We start from the raw sequence: 23,103 nt of genomic DNA on the forward strand, positions 1-23,103 counted from the left end.
GCCAGTCTGAGGTCAAGGGTCAGTCCGATACTAACGACCAAGACTGGCGATCCCGTCTTTGGAAACAGTATGAAGTGGCTGATGTGCAGCTTGGTGCCTCTGGTAATTCTTCATCTCCTCTGATTTGTTTCTGCTGTGTCTCATTCATTATCCATGCTTTCTGCCCTTTTCATAATCCAAAATCAAATGTAGTGCTGCCACATGTGGGATTATTGATGCCGTTATTTAATGACTGTCAGGATCTCTGGCATTTATTTGTGATCTACGGCCTGTGTGAAGAGCTCGTACTGGGAAACATGCACTATATTTACAGTCTGATTTGATTTCTCTGTGCCTGGGAAAAAGGCTGTCATAAATTACAGGAATCTCATGGAGAGAGGCACTGTGAAGCTTTATAAATTCCCGCCTGGGAGGAGGGACAAAAGAGGCAGCGGAGGAGGCTGTGTTCTGAAAGGGCGATCTGTATGCAACTTCAGTGGGAGACGGCATCTTCGACACATGGCACAAGCTCAGAGGCATTGCTCAGAATGTCGCTGGCTCGTCATGTGAGGCGGCATCAGTGTGCAAACCCTCCCTCATTTAGCAACTCTTTGTGTAGATATGGTTTTTCAAGATTTCTAAGGGTTTTTTTTTTTTTGTGTGTGTTGGTAGTACAAAGTACAAAGATTCCTGGGTTTATTTATTTCCAGCAGCCTTTTAGCAAGAGAAACTATCTTTAATTCAAACCAACAGCAGTAATGATGTACTGCCAATATCTTCTGTGCATACACCAGGCCTGCACATCCTGGATGTCTCAATGAGATGGATCTGTCTTTCTCCCTTTGGTGCAGAACCGTGGGACTAATTGAATTACACATCCCCCTCCTTAGCTTCTCAGTCCCATGGGAGTGCACAACTAATCATTTGGAATCTCTGTTTTTCAGAAAATGGGGAGGGGCGGGGTATATCAATGCCGCTCCTGTGAGCAACACAACTGTATAGCCTCTGCTGTACAGAGGCTACAACTTCTCCCTAACATCACCATAGCTACGGCAGGATTAGATGTCGTCACTCCAGAAGGTTCTTAACCTTTTGACCTCTAAAGGCTGTAGTGGCGCCACAGCTGGTGCCCAGATGTACCCCACGAAGTTGCATTGCTCGCTAATGAAAGGAAAGTCCAATTTAGAAAGTTGTGCTGACGACTTTTCCCCAGAGCCCAATATTTAAATTTGATAAAGTATAACAATGCTCGTGACCTCACTCCGCACATGTTTTACTAGACTTTATGGCGTTAGGTTAATTGGTTGTGCCTCTTTGGATTCTGCAATTTGGAAGGTGTGAATATATTTCATTTTACCTTCTGAGGATATTATAAACTGAAATGTTCTCAGGAAATAATTAGGATAATGGACTTCTCCCTGCCTTGTGGTGTGAAGGAGAGGTGTGAGCTAATGCCCAGCATCGTTAAATGTCAAACCTGCCAGAAGTCCTGAGCTCACAGCTTAACATTGTGACGAAGGATATAATGAAGATTAACACTGAACCCAATTAAGCCCAGTTTACTCAACTAGTCCAGCTGATATAAAGCATCGTCATCAACATCCGCAGAGCAATTTATAGCAAGTATTACGAAACTGATGAATTGTGTATACAGAGAGGAAAAACAACTAATGATGAATTAACTCATAGAGTATGTTGAAAATTAATGCACCAAAATTGCAATTGTGTAATGTATGCCTGCTGATTATCAGACACAGGATGCAATGCTTTACCTGTCTTTGCTGTTTATAGTAACTAGATTTTCTAATTTCTGTACTTTTCTTCATGATATTCAGGACATGAAAATCAGTTACAAGCTTAGAAAATCAGATGCTAATAGTATTTTATACGACATGACTCTGATCTAAATGCTTAACTGCTGCAGCAAAGAAAGAATGTTGTATGTTATAGAGGAAATTGTCCGCCTTTCTTTGCCCTCTGTCAAACATTGGTGAAGCTGCAGTGAAACATAGGACATTGGGTGTCCCTATCATCTCCTATTATGAATTCCACCGTCTGTCTGTGGTGCTTTCGTTGTCGGTGCTTTCATAAATCAGATTTACTGCTACATCTGTAGCGCCCATGCTAATGAAGTAACACCCAGTGCGGAGACACAGCATTGATTTCATTTCCTGCCTCCCTGGCTGCTCCCCGGGTAGCTAGATGGAGATTACATGACAATGTCATATAAAAGGAGAGATTAAAGAATCTGTATCCAAGTGCAGTGTCACAGCTGTGTGCTCAGCCTCACAATTAGATGCACAAGTTTAAGAGAGAGCAGCGGAGATGGCATTCGGTGCCATGGGCTTCCTCTCTTTTCCTACAGATCTTTGGAGCATAACTTTTGTCTTGTTAACCAAGGCTGGATGTGGAGGTTGGCAGGTTCTCCCACACATCTCCGCCAGTAAATCGGATGATACTACCCCTGTCAGAGATCTGTGGCGAGGCAACGATGAAATGGATGGGTTGTCCAGTTATTATAGAACAGAGGAGGGCACAAGTCATTGTCTGCCTGCATGCTTGCCTGCTTTCATACTTACCTGCTCACCCAGTGCCTGCAGTCTGTCTGCCTTTCTTTCCAATCCGTGGTATAACGACAAAACAAGGCTAGACAGTATGTAAATATGACTTTTAATTAAGGATTTCTTAACCTTATTCTTGACTTTAAAAGAAACATTTTGTTGGTAGTTCGTTATATCATAAAGGCTGACATATGTTCATGTTTACTTCATTGTATATCTTTAATTGGGTTCATTATCACAAGCATAAACTATAGTTTGCAACATAAAAACTGTCAAAAAAACAAAACAGAGACAGTGTGTTGTTCAGTGAGTGCAGTGTGGCACAGTCTGCTGAAACAATTAGTGGATTAATCAATTTGTTTGACAGAAAATTAATCTCTAACAATTTTTTAATAATCAACAATTTGTTTAAGTAATTTAGAAAGAAAAAAAAAGCCAAACATGATCTGCTTCCAGTTTCCCAAATGTGAGGATTCACATCTTTTCTCTGCTCTATAACACTCTGAAGTAAATATCTTTGGGTTTTGGACTGTTGGTTGGCATTTCAAAGACATCATAATGCTTACAGTCTGGGAAAGACATTATGAATTAAGAGCATTTTTTTTTATTATATTATTTTATTATATATTATTTTATTGACTAAATGGTTAATTGATCAATCAAAAAATAATTGACACACTATTTAGTTAAAAAAAAAACCTTTCCTTGCAACCCTATCGAACAGCAAAAATATGGTTATAGGTCCCTGTTTAATCTCTCCACATCCTTTATCTCTGGCATTTTAAGATGCAGGCATGTGCGCCCTGTGAGTATAGAATGTCATGAGCCACGACTTGTACTAATTTTAGAGCACAAACTAACAGTACATTGTATTGTCTGCCAGACAGTTTATATGAAATATTGCATCACACACACTGACAAATATGCTGTTTTGTGGCTTTATCAGTTGAAATTCTCAGCCTTCTCATTGTAATTTCCTTGAGGCATGGTAACGTTAAAGTGTTGGGGACCAAATGCCCTAAATAGAATTTTTGACATGTATCATTTGATATGCCTCATTCCACATTTCTTTGGCATTTGAAGCATCAAAACACCACATCTGATTCATTCATCCAATTCAAGTTAGGAGCAGATGCATTGAAATGCCTTGAGTGTATTTCTATGTTAAGGCACTGAAAACAACTGGGGCATTTGAAGACTCTACGCTCTCATGCTTCTAGCACATTACTGCGATTAAGCATTGCTAATGCTTTAAGGTTTTTTGACACTGTTATCTTCTATGAGAGATGTCATTATTCGTGTCTTGAAATCATGTGCTGCTGAATTTGGGAATTGTGCTATGTGTAACCTTTAACCTTTAACCTTTAGCTCACTAAAGCGTATATACTTTATGTGTTTCCGTTTAGAAGAACTCACAGCAAAATTGTGAGCCTGAGTCTGCCTGAGCCAGCTATAATGCAGCTGGTATGTCAAAGTGCTATTGTCCAGTATTTCACTTTTTCAAAAAACAAGTTAGAATGAATGAAGACTGCCACATAATTCGTTTAAAATAATCTGCCTGTAACGCTAAACTACACTGTAGGATTGATGTTGCCCCATTGATTTGTTGTGCCTCCACTGCCTCACTTGAGTGACAAGCTAACGCCTGACTCCTCAGATTTGCTGTCCAGGTACCGTAAGGTTGCATTTTACAAAGTCAGCTAACAGCTGTAACTTAATGTATGATTTTTAATCCTGTAGAATCCAAAATGCTCAGCTTCTATATGCTATAGCTTCTGTGCCGAAATCCATTTGGCATGGCACAGCACCCAAGTCTTCTCCATTCTGTTTAAGTGAAGAGAGCAGCAGTAGCATAATTTACTGCATGCACTAGATTAAAGTGATAAAGTGGTAGTGCACCTCACAAACTCCCCCTCATTTTACCATGTTCAAACAATTTCAGAGTTGTCCACTATCCCTCTTTTTGTTCCCACCAGTCCTTTTTCTGCCATTCTAGGAACGTACAAATGTATTTTTAAAAAATAACAAATTTGACAAAAGAGCCAATTAAATCCACATGGAGGCAAGTTCTGTTAATTACTAACTTTATCAATTCCCATGGGTAAGAACTTAGGCATATAAAATGATAAGTTGATAATGCCCAGATGTTCTTCAGAACAGATCAAGAGACAAGTAGTTGTTAGGCTTCTTGATGAAGATGTTAATTGAAATGCGGATCAATAGTTTATATAGGAAAAGAAGCCGGTGCTCAGGTATAATCACCTCTTTGATGTGCTGGGTATGTAGAGTTTTTTATTTGTGTGTGTGTGTGTCTGTGTCTGTGTGTGTGCGATCCTGATTTTTTGCTTCCACCTGGTATAGTTTTTACTTGGAATTCAAACCCACACTCACACACACACACATTCACTCTCAGTGGTAGATAATTGCCATGTTCAGATCTGTGTTATCGCTACACTTCTCAATTAATGATAAACTGCCAAAAGCTGTCAATGAAAATAACATGTATTCTGAACAGGCTGTTGATAACATGTTATTTGTGTAGGTGTTGTGTTTAGTGTAGATAATGAAATGTTATCATAGTAACTCAAAAAGCAGAAATGATAAGTATTCAAGTTATCAGCTGGCTGAATGCCCCCACTTAACTAATTAGAAGTCTGTGTCAGCATTAATGAGTTGTGTGCTATGGTGGCAGAATTCATTAAGGCAATTAGTATATCTCAGAAAGTGTGATGCACCATGGCGAATTGCTGAGTTATACAGTACTTAGGTCACTCATAACTGGCAGCAATCAGCAATAAACAGCCATAAGAATGACCTCTGGTACACTGACTTATGACAATTAGCTGCATGGAAATGTTAAATTTACCATTATGCTGATAGAGTGTGTTGTCATGCTGTATGAAATTATATTATCAATTGTAACGTCTGTTTTGTTGCGTGAGTGTGATGGGAAAGTCTGTTCTGTGGGTGAGCAATTAACTTGCCATAGCCAGAAATCAGGAGCAGATGATGAAAATACACTATGAAAGAGACTTTTGTAGTCTTCAACATCATAGTTGCATTCAGTTATCTGAAGTGTTATTAGTATTTTGGACCCTAGTTGTTTACTTTGAATGAGCTGTTTAAAACATGCTGTACAAAAAGCTTAACATCTGTGATAGATGTTTTCTGTGAAGCAATATTAGAGGTAATGGAGAAAATACATTTTGTTAGATAATGGGGTTTACAGCCATGTTAGCAGCTTTGCTTTACTTATAGATAGTGACACTAAGCTAAATGTTAACATCAGCATGCTCATAATGACAGTACTAACGTGCTGATGTAGGGTGCTAAACTGAGATGATCTCAGTTTAGCACCTACATCAGCACGTTAGTACTGTCATTATGAGTATGAATACTAATTTGGTATTTGGTAATTAGCTCTGAACACAAAGCGTTTTCAGGTAATTGGTTATAAACAAAGTACTGGACAAACTATATTTTTGACCTGATGATGGTGCTGGACGAAAACTCAGGGGATCACAAAAGTCATCAGGATTCATCTCTGAGAACCATGAATGTCTCAGGTTTCGTGGCAATCCATCCAACTGCATGTACAGAGGCTGACAGTCAAAAATAGTTCAAAATTGGTTCCCAGAGAGAAGTGATAAGACTGTCACTCATATACTTCCATTTCTTTGGCAATGCATTGACTAGCATTGGCCAGAAAAAACTAATATGTGAGAGCGACATGAGGCTTCATGTGATTCTGCAAAGTTGCAGTTACACAAGCCTGTTGTCCCATGGACAGGTCATGATAAAGGTACTGAGATTAGCATGATAATTGTGGCAGGTAGATGTTTTGTTTTCGATGCTCTTTTAACACCCTTACCCTTGCAACTTTGATGATTAAGGAAACACTGTGGTGTGTAAGTGTGATGCAAAGTATAATTTCCTGCAAACGGGCCAGTAGTGGCCTTTGTTAGCCACTGTAGCTAAGACCTCAATGATAGGATCCTTTTCAGTCCCTCAGGATATGTGTTATTTACCGATCACTGTGAAGATTTCAGGTAAACCAACACAGAGAAAAGCCTAATTTTTTTCTAATAGGCTTGAGTTTCACTAGCCTCAAGTTCAATGTCATGTGCTGGCTTCAGACCCAGTTTTGTGTTACAGTATACTGTATACATTAGGCACATCAACACACAAACCGCAAATGGATAGTGTTTTTTGTGCCACTTTGCAAAATCCAGTCCCTCTTTTGGAGGATAAAGGAGAATAAGCCTGCAGAATGTGAGACAGTGAGTGCTGTAATTTAAGGGATGCTGCATTCCCAGACACTTACAAGAGATTTTGTAGATTCTTTTCAAATAGGAGTCAGCCAGTAAATTTTTTTCTTTTTGTTTATTAGCTTCTATCAAATCTCATCTTCCCCTGATAGGAACGTGTCTTCCCTGTAAAATTGAGTTTTTCCATGTTGCTTGTTCATGGGGGAATGTTGTGTTTCTGTAAATAATATTGTAAAGAGTACAATGCTCTATAGGAAAAGTGCCCTGAAATAACGTCTGTATGTAAATAAAATTGAGTTGACTTGACAGTCCCCTCAGGTAGTACCTTGTATAGCTGACTGAAAGGGCTCATGCCATTATTGTAGATTCATGGGTTTTTAATCAGCACAGTGTGAGCCATAAAAATGTATTTCTTCAAGGACAAGAGACTTTCACAGTTTCTGATAAAATTTCAGAACAGAACTGTCACCTTGTCCTTCACCAGATGCTCTGTCTTTTACAGGCAGGGTAACAGACTAGATTGCAGGGAGGAAAATAACTTCCACCATGGTCACTAAACCATCTAAATATCTTGCCCAGGTTCCCAGAAGTTGTTGATACTTTTAAATAAGTTGGATAAAATCCTTGGTCATACGGTTCCTTAGTACTTACTATGAAAAAGCTATATGCAATAAAATGTAAGCAAGAGTGTTATGAAAGTTATGTAGGAATACAGTGATTGTAGAGGACCTCCCACGCTGCTGTTTAAATGTGCTGTCACTTTTGCAAAGTTGTTACGCACAGTAACTTTGAAAATGACTAGTATTGCCTCAAGCTTGTAATCTTCAACCTTTCTCAGTATGGCATGTTCGAGTGTTTTTTGCTGAAGCATTGCAATTAAATATGTACACTTTTAATTCAGTTTTCTTGGAACTACTGCATGAATATTAAATTGGCTACAGGGTTCAGACATTAATTATACAAATACAAGAATAAACTCAAAATTTGGAACAATTTAGCCTGTAAAAAACGAATGTTTTATGTAATCTAAAATGGAGTTTTAGAGAAAAAGATGATTTTTCTCACTGTCATCTTGTTTTTAGAGAACCCCTTAACTTTGCGTACTTTGCCAAATTTGTATACCATATTGTTAATGGAATGATTTATTTTCCTGTTCCTTTAAAGTTGTTATGTGGACACTGATAACTTATCATGACATTTGTTAAGCCTGCAACTGGAGAGATGTTCATTACTGTGTATTTGTACACTGGTGTTTAGTCAACATACACTATTGTGAATACGGTTTAATGAATCCATTCATCATAATTTAGAGCTGCACCTGGCAGCAAGAGACAAATATATTACAACAACAGCTTCACACATCGTGTCTGGCAGAGTCACTCCCATGTTACTCCATCTAACATTCACCTTCTTGTTTCTCCTTATACTAGCTACAGGTGCAACAGCCTGGCAGGATATCCATGGGTGCTTTGGGAATTTATCAAACAGGGAGATAATGTATTATACAGACAGTGATGTGCAACCCTGACGGTAGTTCATGTTTTATTTTAAACTCATTTTATTTAAACCATTTCCTCCATGTGTGATTCATGCATGATGGGTTGGATACATCTCAGTATCTTTGTTGTGGACGTTTGTCAGATCATCTTTGAACAATTATACATAGACCTTGTATCCAAGTTAACATGATAATCCAATAAAATAATAATGATGACAAAAGTTCTATGCAGACACAGTCAGAATCTATTTATAATAGTGACTAAAGGTGTATTCACATTGATTCACACGTTTCTTACCTTTTGTAGGAGGCACAGTATGAGCTGAATTGGCTCTTGGGTGTGTTGTGTTTAAATCAAGGTCTGAAGGTCAAAAGTATTTACTTCAAGAAAAGTGAAAAGTCACTGTGGGCTGCTTTAAGCACAAATTCCACTTATGCATGTATATTTACATCTTGGCATTTCCTTGGCATTTTGACAACTTTTCTCCGAGCTACCTCTTATACCTGCTTCACCTTCAAACAAATCGCAATTTCCTGCCCTTATCCATTACCATAATGATTCCTATGGCCAATGAGCCTTCTAGCTATGCTGGGTTTGATCCTGATGGTGCACTTGGCATTCAGCAGCCAGCGCGAGTCAGCGAGTGCAGTGCAGTGTTTGTCTGCATCCACATTAGATGTTGTGCATCCAACAGTCTCTAAGCTCATTACAGTAATCAGGTTAAAGAGAGGGGAACTGGGGAGCACTTGGCCTGCGGTATGTTTCCTCTGGACTTCCCCAGCGAGACGGAGAACCTCTCACACAGGCTCCGGCTGAGCTTCTGGGACCCGGCTCTGTGGACGCCTGCTCCTAATGATCGGCTCCCGCTGCTTCTGTTTGTATGAAACCCACACTGGGTTATTCAGTGGCACCCATGCTGTCATAATGACCAGCTTGTAATTGTAAAGAACGTCTGATATACAGCCATTCTTTTCTAGGTTTCTGATCCATTTGTTGTGGCTCGCACTAACACACTTAGTAAATAGCAAATTCCAGCTTTCTGCAATTAACTGTGTTTATGTATAGATGAGGCATAAACAATGACATGCAGATGATAAACATTTTATCTTCACAAAAGTGCAGAAATAGCAGTAACACAGTTAAACGTTGTCTGTATTTACAAATGTAGCATGGCTGTGTATTGGATGGGTGTTTGTTCACTTTTGTTGCTTTCGGTTTTGTAGCTTGTATTTTGCTGAGTCACAAAAGCAGTGATTCAGCAGTAATAATAGTCTTGCATATCGCCCCTCCTGTTTATGCCTCGGTTTTATTTTGTATTTTCAGTTGTAAAGTATCTCCTAAAACTCTCAAACACTAACTGCTGAGTCCTTTCATTTAGCCTCGTGAGAAAGGACAGAACAAGTTCAGTAAAAGTGATTCAGACACACTTGAGCTGGTCTGTAGTAGTTGACAGCTTGTCTCTTTTTAAATGCGGACTGTGTGTAGCCATTTAAAACACTTCAATGACCATCTTAAGGACCACTAATGAAAGTCAGAGCCTTTTATCATTCAGCGGTTTCTTTTGCAGGAAGCACTGCTTAGAAAAGGCCCCATTTTTTGCAGCTGACAGAAGCCACCTGACCTGGGAATTGCCCAAAACCAGGGTTGCTATGGCAACCAGCAGATGTGGAGCATGAAATAGTAAGGCTGTGAGTCCTTAACTAAGCATGGCAGGATCCCTTACATGCTCCACTCTGCATCGTGTGGCTCCTCTGCCTCGGTACTGGTCCAGCTGCAAGTTTCTGTCAGAGTTTTTTTTTTTTTTTTTTTTAAACAGCTGTGTTTCCCCTCTGTCCTCTTCATGGCACTGAGCTCAAAGCATGCACAAAAAGAATTTCAAGTAGTCAGCATGGTTCTCTCAGTTGACCTTGTTGCACAATATGCTGAGGATATCCATGCTGCGTGTGGGTGGGTGGTTAGTTGACCAGATGTTTATGAGGCGGATTTAAGCCAGAGATGTTTGTTTCTAGTAATCAAAAACACTTGGACATAGTTTAGGGGTCGGAATCCAGTGAGAAGGGTGGAAATACTAGTATAAGTAATAATAGAAATAATCTGATGGCAGAAGACATTTATACTATATAATTCACATGTCCATGTATTGCATATTTTATGGCATTTGGTGCTATATTCTATGTTTCACATATCCTAACCATGTTGCAGGGGTGGACAGTAACTAATTACAGGAGCTGTAAATCACAAATACCTGGAATTTGTTGTATTTTTATCAAAGCATTTACTTTATATAGCACCACTCCTCACCTGGGGGCAGCAGCAGTGGTATGTATCAGAAAAAACTCTCTAGTTAAAAACATGTATGTCTCTGAAACAGTCTTCAGCAAAGACTCCCAATTTGCCGGCAGGCCTCCTGTGTGCAGCCTCCGCTTGATGAACTTTGTGAAGTGTACAGTATTTGTCTTAGGGGGAAAGTTGTTGTATACGCCTTCTCCAGCCAATTTAAACATTTGATTCTCCAGCGCTTTTAGTCCTCGCTGAGAGAAAAACAAAGCTGTGAGGAGTCGCACAAAGATACTGCGCTTGGAATGCGCTCCCAAGCTAACAGAATAATGGAGTTTTTCGTTTGCCTTGGCCATGCACAGTTTGCTTTCAGCTTTTATTGTCCGCTGTAGATGTCGACCGGTCATTCGTCATTTGGGGAGGAAACGCACGCGCAAGTTGTTTAGTCAATTGATTGGAGGTAAAAAGTTCTTGCTTAAGTGCTTTCTCTGTATGTTCTGTGTCCTGCCTGCCTTTGTATGCGTACGCCTCCCTCACTGCACGGTGGGGATCAGAGCACCGGTTGATGATTCTCACAGTGCAGCTCTCCCCACAAAATGTTACATTATGTTTCTCCGCAGAACCTTCAACAAAGCAGTGAAACTGAAGTGACAATTTCACAGAGAGGTATTTTCATTTCTCAGACACGCTCTATCAAAATGAATCAAAGTCAACTCCTTCAATCTCTTTGTCTGCCGAACATTTCCCTGTACTTGTGACAGGATAGCTGAGAGGCCTTCTGGATGAAACTGGGATTGTGTAGTCATGTACGCAGCCCTACATAAAGCAGCCCTTAACATTGTCAAAGCTCTCTCCCTCTCTGACCTTGTCTACTTGACATTTAAAATGCTGAAATCCTTAAATCACTGCAAATCGTACCCTACATCCAAATGACCCTGGAAGCAGTTGCAGACGTTGGCCTGAGGGCAGAGTGGATGTGGCCGCTGCCGCTGCTGCTGCTGTCTGGCCTTATATGTCCAGGAAAAGGTGGGCACAGCAGCAGCCATGGCAACTGTGGGCAGAGTCGCTGATCTGGAAACAATGGGCCAAAAACATGGCCTCTCCCTGAACCTCCTCTCATGCAACAACATGGTTTCACTCACCATCAACTGGGGATTTTATTGTTGCAAAGACCACTTTGATACTGTTATAGATTACTGTGTTGGTAAGTGTTTCCTTTTATACTGCTCTACTAAGCTTACTGAGACTACAGATAATAACACAAGACATTGTGCAGGAGAAACTAATAGGAGTTACACTTCAGAACTGAGCTGGCATGTCTGCTTGTGGTCTTAGCTAAATGTTTGGTTTTGCTTAAAGAGCCGGAAGAGCGACTCTCCGCCTTTATGTGTCACGTTTCTTCCTTTACAGCATGCCAGAGGATATAAAATGCTGATAGAGTCCCTTGGTGTATCACACTTCGGAGTGAAGCCAGTGCATGTTCCGTTCCACTGCTCTTGATACTGTAATCAGCATGCAAGTGGTAGTAGGCAGTCGGCTTCTGAAGTATGAGAGAGGGAGAGAGAGGGAGAGAGAGAGAGGCTCTGTGGTGGGGAGGCAGCACCAACAGGAGATTGGAGTCACCTGATTTACAGGACACGACACTCCGGCCAGAATACACTGATCATGGGAGCCAGAGGTGTGAGAGTGTCATCTAATAATACTCACAGCCCCCCTGCAGGATGATCAGTTTTTAGTATTTAAAGTCTGTTGGGTTTGCACTTAGAGTCTGTGTGTGTGTGCAGAAACTCCCACATTCACCTCACCCCTTTACCTATTGTACAGTATTTGCTTATGCTACAATCTCAGGGATTAACTCCCACATGATTTATTATGCCGTTAAAAAAGAAAAAAGAATAAAGATTGTGTTGTTCATTTTTCCAGTGTTTTGACAGACCGTGTTTTGTAATAAAGTAATGTTTGGCAGACAGCTTTTGCAAGCTGCTGCTTTTTTTTACAAGGAAAAGCTGCCTCAGTTTCATTTTCTCGTACGGCGCAGGGAGAGTTAGGCTGACGTTGAGATGCCAGGAACAGGGCTGGCATCTTAACTGTGACCTTTGTAATTCTGATGCAATGATTTCATGAACCGGGGTCTGCCTTGTACTTACATATTCTTACACTAATTACTGTCACAACTGTGGAGTCTTTTCTCACTACTCCTTAATCTCCCTGTGCCTGTCTGTCTGAATTGCTGGCACATAGTCCTGAGTGCAGGAGAGAGCATAGCAGAGGGACTATTATCACAAGTCTCCCTGCTAGCCTGTGCAACATGGCTGAAAGAATCTATAGGAAGATACTGTTTCTGATTCGGTTTGATTTTGCTGACTATAAACCTAGAATGTGTCTCATGTTTAGAGTATGTCGTGTTCTTTATGGGGTAAATTTCTTGTGCTGCCACTGGAGAACATAAGTTTTAGAAGATGAAAGTGTACATTCTGTGAGTGAAGGAAAGGTTGAAAGTCATAAACAGCCTGTCATAAACATAAATTTGGATCTGCATGAGAGTGTAGGGATCCTGAAATATACACAGTCATTAAATTAACTAATACAGTCATGAGACATTCGCTACAGCTGCCAAATGCTAACTGAGAAAACTATTTAGTTGTCTAGGTACAGAATTGTTGCACCTTTTTGCACCATGCTGATTTAATGGTGAGATATTATGTCCATTTGTTATTACTCAAGTCATTCTAGATGACTGTTAAAACAGTATACCATATTCTTCCTTCTCTTTTTCTTTCTAAAATATTATTAGATTTTTTTTTTTATTGCAACATGCATGCATGGGGTCATTTACATTTCTTTGATATTCATGCATAAATCTGCACCTGCTCTTGAGAGGTGGATACATTTCCATGTTAAACTAACCCTCACGAATTGAGTGAACCTCAGTAACTAGGAGAATGTGCCGTCTCCACACTTCATCATTCCTCCTCCTGTGGTTTGCGTAATGCAGCCGTATGCATAAAGGAACTGACTACACTCCACTGATTGCACACAGATTGCGTCTCAGTTAACAGGCAAACTGTGGCTGGTGTGTTGTTCGAAAAGACTTGTCTATAGGGACAAAATGGATCAGTGAGGAGGTAGAGAAGGCTGAGGAAATCAGTGCTAAAGTCACCTCAGATTGTTCAGTTGCTGTTGTTCACATGCCTATACTGGTTGTTCTGGTCTCTGAAACGTTAGTTATGGTACACCAGTGCCATGATGTTCAAACGCTGTTGAAAAGCAGCTAATGTCATAGCTAATTATGCTTTCCAGTTAAAAAGAACTGGGTGGCAATGGTGGTGTTTGCTGCTAATGTTGCCATGTAAGCACTGATATACCTTATTTGACAAGGTGAATTGACTCTTTGCCTTTTAAACAGCATGTACATTCAACTATATATTTAAGCATTAACAGCAAGATATAGATTATTCAACAAACAATAGAACTCTGTCATATTTTTGCTGGAAAGAAATTATATTTGGGATGTAACTGTTGGGAAGAAATGCTTTCCAGATTGAACACACTGAAGTACGTCGACATAGAACCCCCCATATGGTCTGCAGTGAGCACCTCATAATAGGCAAACCTTTGTGAATTGAATGGTTGAAGCCACTTGACAAGCACCTGTTCAGTATTTTATACTCACAGCTATCACGTTCCAAAATATGGTTTCATAGAGTGTGTTCGCAGTGATATGCATATGAGGCACTGAAATGCATCCTCCTTTATTTATTTATTTTTTTTAGCAGACTTTGAACTAATTAATTCTAATTTTTCAAGTCCAACAACACTGAACTATTGACTCCAAACATGTTCTCTGTTTCACATCATTACATCACTTTGTCTGGAATAGTTATCAGTCAAAAACCAGATGTAGGCAAGTGGACCAGAGTCCACATACTGTAAAGAGTATGAGAGATTTATGGTCAAAAATGTGGTCGATAATGATAATGAAATCATCATGGGCTGAGTCCTTTGTTGTTGTTTCGGGCTGATCTGCATCCATCAGCGTATGTCATTGAGTAAAAATATTTGGGCGACATCTGCCTGGGCCACTATTAAACACCACCACTGAGTGAGTGAGTGAAGGACTAGCTCATTGGTTGACTGACTGCAGCTGCTGGGTGGAGCTCTCCTCCTCCTCTAGTAGCTGTTTCTGTCTCCATCTATTAGGAGGCTCATTCTTCACATCCCTGAATGAGGGATGAGGGATGGTACATATTGAATAATACTGTGTGTTATCAGACTCAATGTATTGACTTGAGGACTGCTGGACTACCTAAACCAATAATACCTCAATAGTAATGCAACTGAGCCAAGTGTATACTACGCTTATAATTTTTCAATTTACTGAAGGATTTTCTGTCTAATCTTCTGTCTGATTTTTCTGTCTAAGAATTACAGTTTAAGAATTAGTAGTGTTTCAATCTATTACCACATAAGGTGCAGGTATTAGTGCATGCCATTGTCTTTTAAGCTTAGGAAGAAACGGCTGTATTGCATTGCCTCTGCTGTGGATTCTTTTTGAAGCAGTGCTGCTGGAGGACGCTCTACTTCGCTGGATATTTTTAGTGTAAGGGGAGCTGCTGCTCTCCTCCTCCTCCTCCTCCCCACGACAAGGGCAAGATTCATAATTTCTGTCAGTATCTATACCCTCAAATTGCATTACGGCACAGTGTGTCGCCCAGGAGCAGAGCCTGTAGTACACAGAGTGGGTCATAGCAGCAAGGTTCTTTTTTTTTTTTTTAAGTTGAAAAAAATAAGTCAGTGTAAACTGTGAGTGGCTCTGAATTTAGAGCCTAGGTCCGATGCCTTTTTTTTCCCCCCGTTTTGTCTGAATCGACAAGCACTGCTTGACTAACACTCTATTATGTAAAATAATACTGTGCGAGCCACTTTTAACATGACAGCTTGTTCATAGTAATCCTAGTGAACTTTAAATAGCGAGGGTCAGTTCTGCTTCATAATGCTGTCCGGCGATAGCTGCGTCGTGCAGGAGCAATGATTAATTAATTTATGAAACGTATGGAGGAAGTGATAAGGGTGGAGGTGAAAGCCTTTGACTTATTAATTATTTGAATTGTGTTCAGGTAGAATCCAGATTCTGTTCAATTCTGTTCTCCGCAAGGAAATGAGCACAAGGACATCTTGATTTTTTTTTTTTTTTTAAAAAAGGAAAAGACAAAAGAATATAGCCTCCGCAAGGCATGAGGAAATGAACATTAGGAAATGGTGCATGTAATAGAGGGCACAGTTAATTGTATATCTACTAAGCAAATGAAGTAATAACTGTTTTGTTACACACTCTATACCTTCTGAAAGAATATACCTGCTCTGTCTATAGTTCTCTTGGCAGCGTATGAATGTTTGACTTTTTGCATTAGTGTACCGTAATCATATTCTCCTCATGCTTTTAATGTGGTGAAGTCAAGTTGATTGAATGATGTCTCTGTGGCCCCTCGTGCTACTTAGATTACAGCCCTGGGTTATTAAATAGACGTCTAACCGTTTGCTATACGTTTCTTGTAAATCAAATATGCCTTATACTCATCAAAGTATAAAGATGTATCTATGAGGGTTGATTAATGCCTACCTCTTGTGTACTGCTGGGCTTTGATTTACCAATTCAAATTAGGATTAGATGTGAAGTGCTCAAAATGATAGCCTAGAAGCAACAATCAGATTTGGTGGAAATAACACACCTGACCTTGACAGGGCTCTCTCTCTCTCCATCGTGAAGCTCAGAGCAGGAATTTTGTTTCCGGGTTGGGGGAATATTGGATTTGAATACACAGATGATCAGAAACAACAACCCTTGTTTGCTGCCATGTGAATCACCACCAGACTGTCTGTGTTCCGGGAAAACTATAATGGTCTCCGGAGACATGCTCTGGGGTCCTGCAGGAAACTGACCTTGCTTTCAATCAGACATGGAGGGGGGATAAAAGGCTGTCAGTGCACGAGGATGTGAGGAGGAGAGAAAAAGGAGGTGTAGCGTAGCACGGTTTCACCAATTAGCATTTTCTCAATGCACACACTTTTTAATCCTGCTGTTCTCAACAGTCCTGAGAACTACTGAGCTCCTGAGAATCCCTCTCAGCCCTGCGTTCAATGTCACTGACATACTACATGCTTAAATTACACAATAATAATGGTCCACCAGGCTGGAGATAATTTGGCATAGTAAATGCCAGTTCAGTATATTTGTGAGGTTAGCAAAGGCTGCAGCCACAGTATTTTCCCGCTGCTTTACTGGCTATTTCATTTGAGCTTTGGGGTTATTTTCACTTGCATCGCACCTTGTTAAAGCCAAGTAATTGTCAACCTTTGTAATAGTTGTGCTTTCTTCAGATTCGCCCATACAAATCTACCTTTACATCCCAGGGTGGCTGTTTTTAAACTCTCAGTTAGACAATAGATGTTTGCATCTGCATCACTATGCTGCCAAGGCAGAAAGAGCCTAAAATGCCCTGCTTACTGGGGAATCATTACTGTTCCTCCTGTGATCTTGGTTTAATGGGCTGACCTTGAAAATCCTGAAGCAATGTGGGGGGATGGTTTAGATTTGGAGCTTTAAGAATAAGGAATAGTATACATTATACATTTTTCATTGTTTTACCACTCACTCTTTTCAAGTTGCATTCTTTTTGTTGTGTTTTATCTGTGTTACTACTGCGTACTCATAGATCTTCAGCTTTTTTTTGTTTGGTTAGGGAACATAGCATGTATTTGAAAAAGGTATACAGCATTAAGTTGACAACATAAACCTGGCATCTGATGCAAATTGCAGGAGACGGTCTCAGGCGGTATGGGAAACACATACAGCACAGTAATTGCCATATGATTGCTGCATTGAACATGTTCAAAGCAGCTGTAAAGAGCTTGTGTGCACTTCACAGTAGGAAATCATAGCTGTGGCTCCAGGTAGCCCGGGCTCATCTTTCAGAACCACTGATCCCTGCTTTTGTTGTACTCTGCATGTTCTGCATCCTCGTTTCTGCGCAGCATGAGAAACATGCAGGCGTTTAGAGCTACTCTGGTATTGATCAGATAAAAACCACAAAATTGAAGCACCCCTGTACAGAGCTGTTGCACTGTGTCCTTGAAAGAATGTTATTCATTCTCATCCACGCCCCTTTTTTTTTGCTCTCAAGGGTCATTCTGCTTCAGATTTGTTGTTCTTAGATGCTTGAAGCATTTGGAAGACCAGTCCAAACAAACCCGTCAGGCTGTTTAAGTTTCCTGTCCAGCCGTGTCCTTACTTGTGTGACAGACTGGTGCATTAATCACAGCAGTTGTTGCTCTAGGTCTCTGGGCCGCTGCTGGTATTACAGTCAATCATTAGAGTTGCATCCTCTCCAGATGGCACCTGCATTCCCTGGTCTCTATTGAATTGTCCGTGTTTAGACTCCCCAGCAAGCTGCTCTTTGGCCATTTTCAAGTCTTAATATTTAGTAGTAAACAAACCTAATTCAATGCAGGTTGCTCGTCTGATGGATGAGTGATTGTCATTGAAGATAATGTTCTGAAAGTACATTTTTAGATCTACCTAGTGATGTAGAAAGGGTAACAGAATAACTAAGATTCAACACAGAGTTACATTAAGTGAGTTTTCTCAGATGTAGATCCATCCATGCTTGAAAGCAGAGCTAATGAGGAGCTGGCAGCATTGGAGTGTTTGCACGAGGATCCTGGTGAAAAATGTGCTCTCACACTACTGTAAGCTCAGGGATTATCATTATCCTCCTGGGTTTCATCATGTGGTTTCTGTAGTACTTACTCTCTGAAGTGAGTGATGCTACTCACAACTGATACTAAAGTGGCAGTCGCTTTAGCAGCAGACCTATAGCAGTCTATAGCAAATACCTGTCTCAAGAGGAAGCTTGGGCTTTTTGAGATGGACCTGTCTGAAATTTCCTCGAGAAACGTTTACAAAATTCAAAACATTTTCACTGCACAATCTGTATGTGTGGTGTGTGCGTGGGAGTTGTTATCTGTGAGTCTATATTGTGAGCCCACATAAGTGCCCATGCGGCCTGCTGTGTTGTCAGTCTGGGGTCTCAAGCTGCTTGTCTAGAAGAGAGTATCCGCAGAAAGAGCCAGATGACAAAACCTCGGTGGGGCTCCTCCGCCAGCCTGTATAGAGGAGAGCTCACGCGGCGCCATTACCCCTTCCTCTTTGTGCTTGTCTTTCCCACTTTGTGTGAAGAAGAACTCAGGGAAGGAGAGGGCCTATTGGAGAGGGGGAACCCACGGGCCGTGACAGAGCCGCAGTCACAGGCGGACTCATTCACAACTCGATTATCGGAAATTTACTTCTCAGACTTTCTCTGCTCTGGGCTCAAAAAGGGGGTTCTGTGGATGGGCTGCGAATCCCGAGCAACAAAAAAACTCTTTGTTTCCAAGTATGACTGAGATCTGAATTGTGTCAGTGTGAAGATTTGAACTTTTGCCTCTATATCCAACTATGGAAAAAAAAAGAAAATACTAAAATTCTTTTGGTGTTAGAGTAGAAGTTGGACTGTAGTGCACGTAGTAAAGCAGTTATGGCAGTACAGCAGTTTTGGACCACTGGTCAGACAGAACAAGCAATTTGGACATTCCCAGACCGGGCTTTGGAAAATTGTGTATTTTATTCTGACATTTTATGGATTAAATAATTAAATTGTTTTATGGAGAAAATAATCAACAGATGAATTTGATAATGAAAACGAGTTAGTTGCAGCCTCTTGAATATAGTGACATCAGTACTTGGGAACTTGAATCTGTGCTGATATACTGATCTTCTCCAGACTAATTTTTTCCTCTCAAAACAGTTATAGATGTATAATGTGTTTTTTTTTTTTTTAAAAAAGGCAGAGAGTCTCTCTTGTACATGCAGCCCTATTTATCACATTCATCCCTCTCCCTGTTAAAGCCAAGGTCAAGGAAGAGGAGAAACACTCTGCAGTATCAGTCTCTTTCCTTTTTCCTTGCGCATGTGAGTCTCAGAATACCTGAATTGATTCACCCTAATTGCAGTATGTGATAAAACACCCACTGATTTGTCTCACAGTGAAGTCTGCTTCTGGGGGGGAGGGAGAGGTGGAGGGGAGCGCAAGCCAAGAGAAGAGCGAATAATGATGCAGCGGCGGAAATGTCATTTTCTGTGTTTTGACTCGGCTCCTGTTATTCCTGCCGATTAGAGAGATTTGGACCCCCACCCCCCACCCCCACCTTTTTCTGACGAAAGATTATGTTGCTTGCCTCGGTTCAGCTAATTCTACACACATTGCAATCAGGCAGAGCCTCTCCATACGCATAACCCTTTATTATCAGAACAGCGGGGAGGAACGAGGAGCTGCAGAGACAGGGGCGCGGCATAACGTGCATTCAATTTCACAGGTGAAAATGTCCCAGAGGAGATAATTGTGATGATTTGTTCTGTGCCTCGCAGTGTTATATTCTGCCTCCGAGACTTCCTCTTCACACTTTCAAGTATGACTGTTTTATGAGAGGACATTTTAATAATGGCTTGTTGATACCAGCCATAACACAGACCATCTATTCTGGATATTAGCCAGAAGTATGACTTTAAACACTCTGAGCCTTATGTAATGTTTCCACTGCTGTCTTTTCTAGGTGTGTAGGTCAGTGAGGCCATAATACTACCCACCAAGATGGTGGCCTTGTCACTGAAGATCTGTGTGCGCCAGTGCAATGTGGTGAAGACGATGCAGTTCGAGCCATCCACGCCTGTTTATGACGCCTGCAGAATCATCCGAGAGAGAGTACCAGAGGCCCAGACAGGACAAGGTTGGTGGATGACTCAGAAATGGTGAATCTAATTTACATAATGGGAATCTATAGGCATCTGCATTTGCATACCCCTGTTTTCACTTGGTGTTTCAGCCTCAGATTACGGCCTCTTCTTGTCTGACGATGATCCCAGGAAAGGAATTTGGCTCGAGTCTGGAAGAACCCTGGATTACTACATGCTGCGAAATGGAGTAAGATTAAGTCATATAGTCTGGGGTGGAGAACTGTCAGCATCACTTATCATCACTTAAGAGTGATTTACATTTTCTAGGGGGGGAACCTGAGATATTTATGCCTCCCCGCTCGCTGCAGTTTGCTGTTGAGAGCGATCAGCAGGGTTGTAGATGTCACTGTGCTTCATCTTCCTGTTCTCTCAGGACGTCTTGGAGTATAAGAAGAAACAAAGGCCGCAAAAGATCAAAATGCTGGATGGTGCAATTAAAACCATCATGGTGGATGACTCAAAAACGGTCGGGGAGCTACTTGTCACCATATGCAGCAGAATAGGTAAGTGACAGTCTCCCAGCGCTGCTAATACGAATCTTGTCAAGCCTTCGTCCAAGGCTTGAATTATTCATCCTCTATTTTATTTTTAGTCCACAGCATACCACTTGACTTCACACTGAGTTGCATTATGTTACTGTGTTATTATGTGCTATAAAATTCATATTAGAACAGCAGCATTTGTTAACTACTTTGGAGCATTTGTGTACGCTTAATAAAGTCCTAAACACATTTTTTTCAAGCATGATTTATCAAGCTCAAACAAGATTGTTTCAGATAAACGCTGAAGTGTTCTTCCTAAGACCCAGGCCGTACCATCCTCGCCTGTCACAGAGGTGTTCCCTAAGCTGTATATTTCAATTATAATGGGCTGCTATCAAGCTCAATTGGGTGAGGAGGAGAGGGATGTGTGTCTGGCAGATAGCTTTATTGGAAAATGTTTGTTTGGAGTAGGTCTTTCTGCTTGGCTTCTTCTCCTCCTCAGCTCCCATTTTAGTCTGCCTGGCTCTGTACCAGCTTTCCTTCACGTCTTTTTCAAAGCCGAGAGAAAGAGATAAAAAAAAAAGAAAGAAAGAGAGAGTGTAAGAGAATTGCTTTCTCTATCATGGCAGGAAGTTATTGTGCCGGTTTGAGGCATCTCCTCCTCCCTGCCTAACTTCCGTCCCACCCGCCCCCCCTTTTCAGGAATCACAAACTACGAGGAGTACTCCCTCATTCAAGAGGTGACGGAGGACAAGAAGGAGGACGGAATGGGGACGCTGAAGAAAGACAGGACACTGCTACTGCGGGATGAGAGGAAGATGGAGAAGCTCAAAGCCAAACTCCACACAGATGATGACTGTGAGTGAGAGCTCGCAAAAGCCTCCAGAAGTGTCGTCAATATCTTGATGACTTTATGCCCGTTTCTTATTTTCACATTAATGAATCTGACTCAACAGTATCATCTGGACGTGTGCTTTATCCCTCAAGTCTAATTTAATGCATGGACATATCAAAGTTTAATGAAATTACCACTGTTATCTTTTGCCCAGAGGACACCAATTAAATTTTGGAACATGCGAATATATAAATCATCCACCCAACTTTGGCTGAAAACTAGCTCTCGTCTCAGCAGAAAATACAGCAAAGATTTTCACTTTGCCATGTTTAATTTAGTAAATTGTCTGTCTGAGCTGATCTGTCTGTCCCTTCTGATGTTTTCAAACTGCCTGGTTAAGTTCACCATCAACGCCCTCCTCTAGTAACACGTTAATGAAAGTGAAAGTCTATTCATTTCAGCGCATATGGTAACTGAGTATGTGTGTATTGATTGGGCAGTGAACTGGCTGGACCACAGCAGGACATTCAGAGAGCAAGGAGTGGAGGAAAGTGAGACTCTGCTGCTCAGGCGCAAGTTCTTCTATTCGGACCAGAACGTGGACTCGCGGGACCCCGTGCAGCTAAACCTGCTCTATGTTCAGGTAAACTTGAGACATGCACCTGTATGCTGACGTGGCAAGAAAAAAACAGTGGAGAGAGAGAGGTGACCTAGGCCTAATTCCTCTTTTTGCTATTGCAGCCCAATCTGCAAAATGAGGCCTAAGCTGGCTAGCATATGAATTATACTGCAGTTTTTTGGGGGTGTTATTTAAATGTTTTTCAGTAGAGACAGGAGACGTAACAGGAGTCAAGACAGGAGTGTAATTAGACTCAATAACTATGTTTTAGTGTGCATCTAACTTCTGGCCAGGTCTGGACAAACTGAAATGTGGTTAGCTCAGATGTGGTCCAGACAGGTTTGACTTGTTTTTTGGTGCTGTTTTTTGGTTCTACTGCACAGTGCCACAAACAATATAAATCTTTGCATGACAAGGCAGAGCTTTAGCTCAGCATTTTGTCTAGCTGATGAGTAAAGCAAACAATCTATAAAGAAAACACTGTCATATTATCACCTTATGAAGCTGTTATACATCCAGCAGACGTGGAGTGACATAAGCATACATTTGTCATCATGTTTGTGTCCATCTGCTGAACTTAAGTTAGATATCCACTCTCCTGTTAACCCTGTTTTTGTCTCCTCAGAAAAGTATCTAGTATCTATAAGTCACTAACTTTATCTGTCTGCTGTCTGGTGCTGGCTAGTTAGCATACAGCTTCTGAGAACACCTGCCTGCTGTGGCTAGAAACAAGGCTGACGAGAGTGAACCAGAA

General features: G+C 41.0%; 1 protein-coding gene across 1 annotated transcript in view; it reads left to right on the forward strand.

The window, feature by feature from the left end:
• The window catches only part of tln2b (talin 2b), a 99,050-nt gene that overhangs the window by 10,101 nt on the left and 65,846 nt on the right, over positions 1-23,103 (forward strand). Inside the window, 5 exon segments of the mRNA XM_051073362.1 lie at positions 20,233-20,406; positions 20,503-20,600; positions 20,787-20,916; positions 21,598-21,753; positions 22,231-22,373. Coding sequence (XP_050929319.1) covers positions 20,271-20,406; positions 20,503-20,600; positions 20,787-20,916; positions 21,598-21,753; positions 22,231-22,373 — 663 coding nt within the window. The 5' untranslated portion in view covers positions 20,233-20,270.

Source organism: Lates calcarifer, linkage group LG10 (assembly GCF_001640805.2).
Source record: "Lates calcarifer isolate ASB-BC8 linkage group LG10, TLL_Latcal_v3, whole genome shotgun sequence".
Taxonomy (NCBI): domain Eukaryota; kingdom Metazoa; phylum Chordata; class Actinopteri; family Centropomidae; genus Lates; species Lates calcarifer.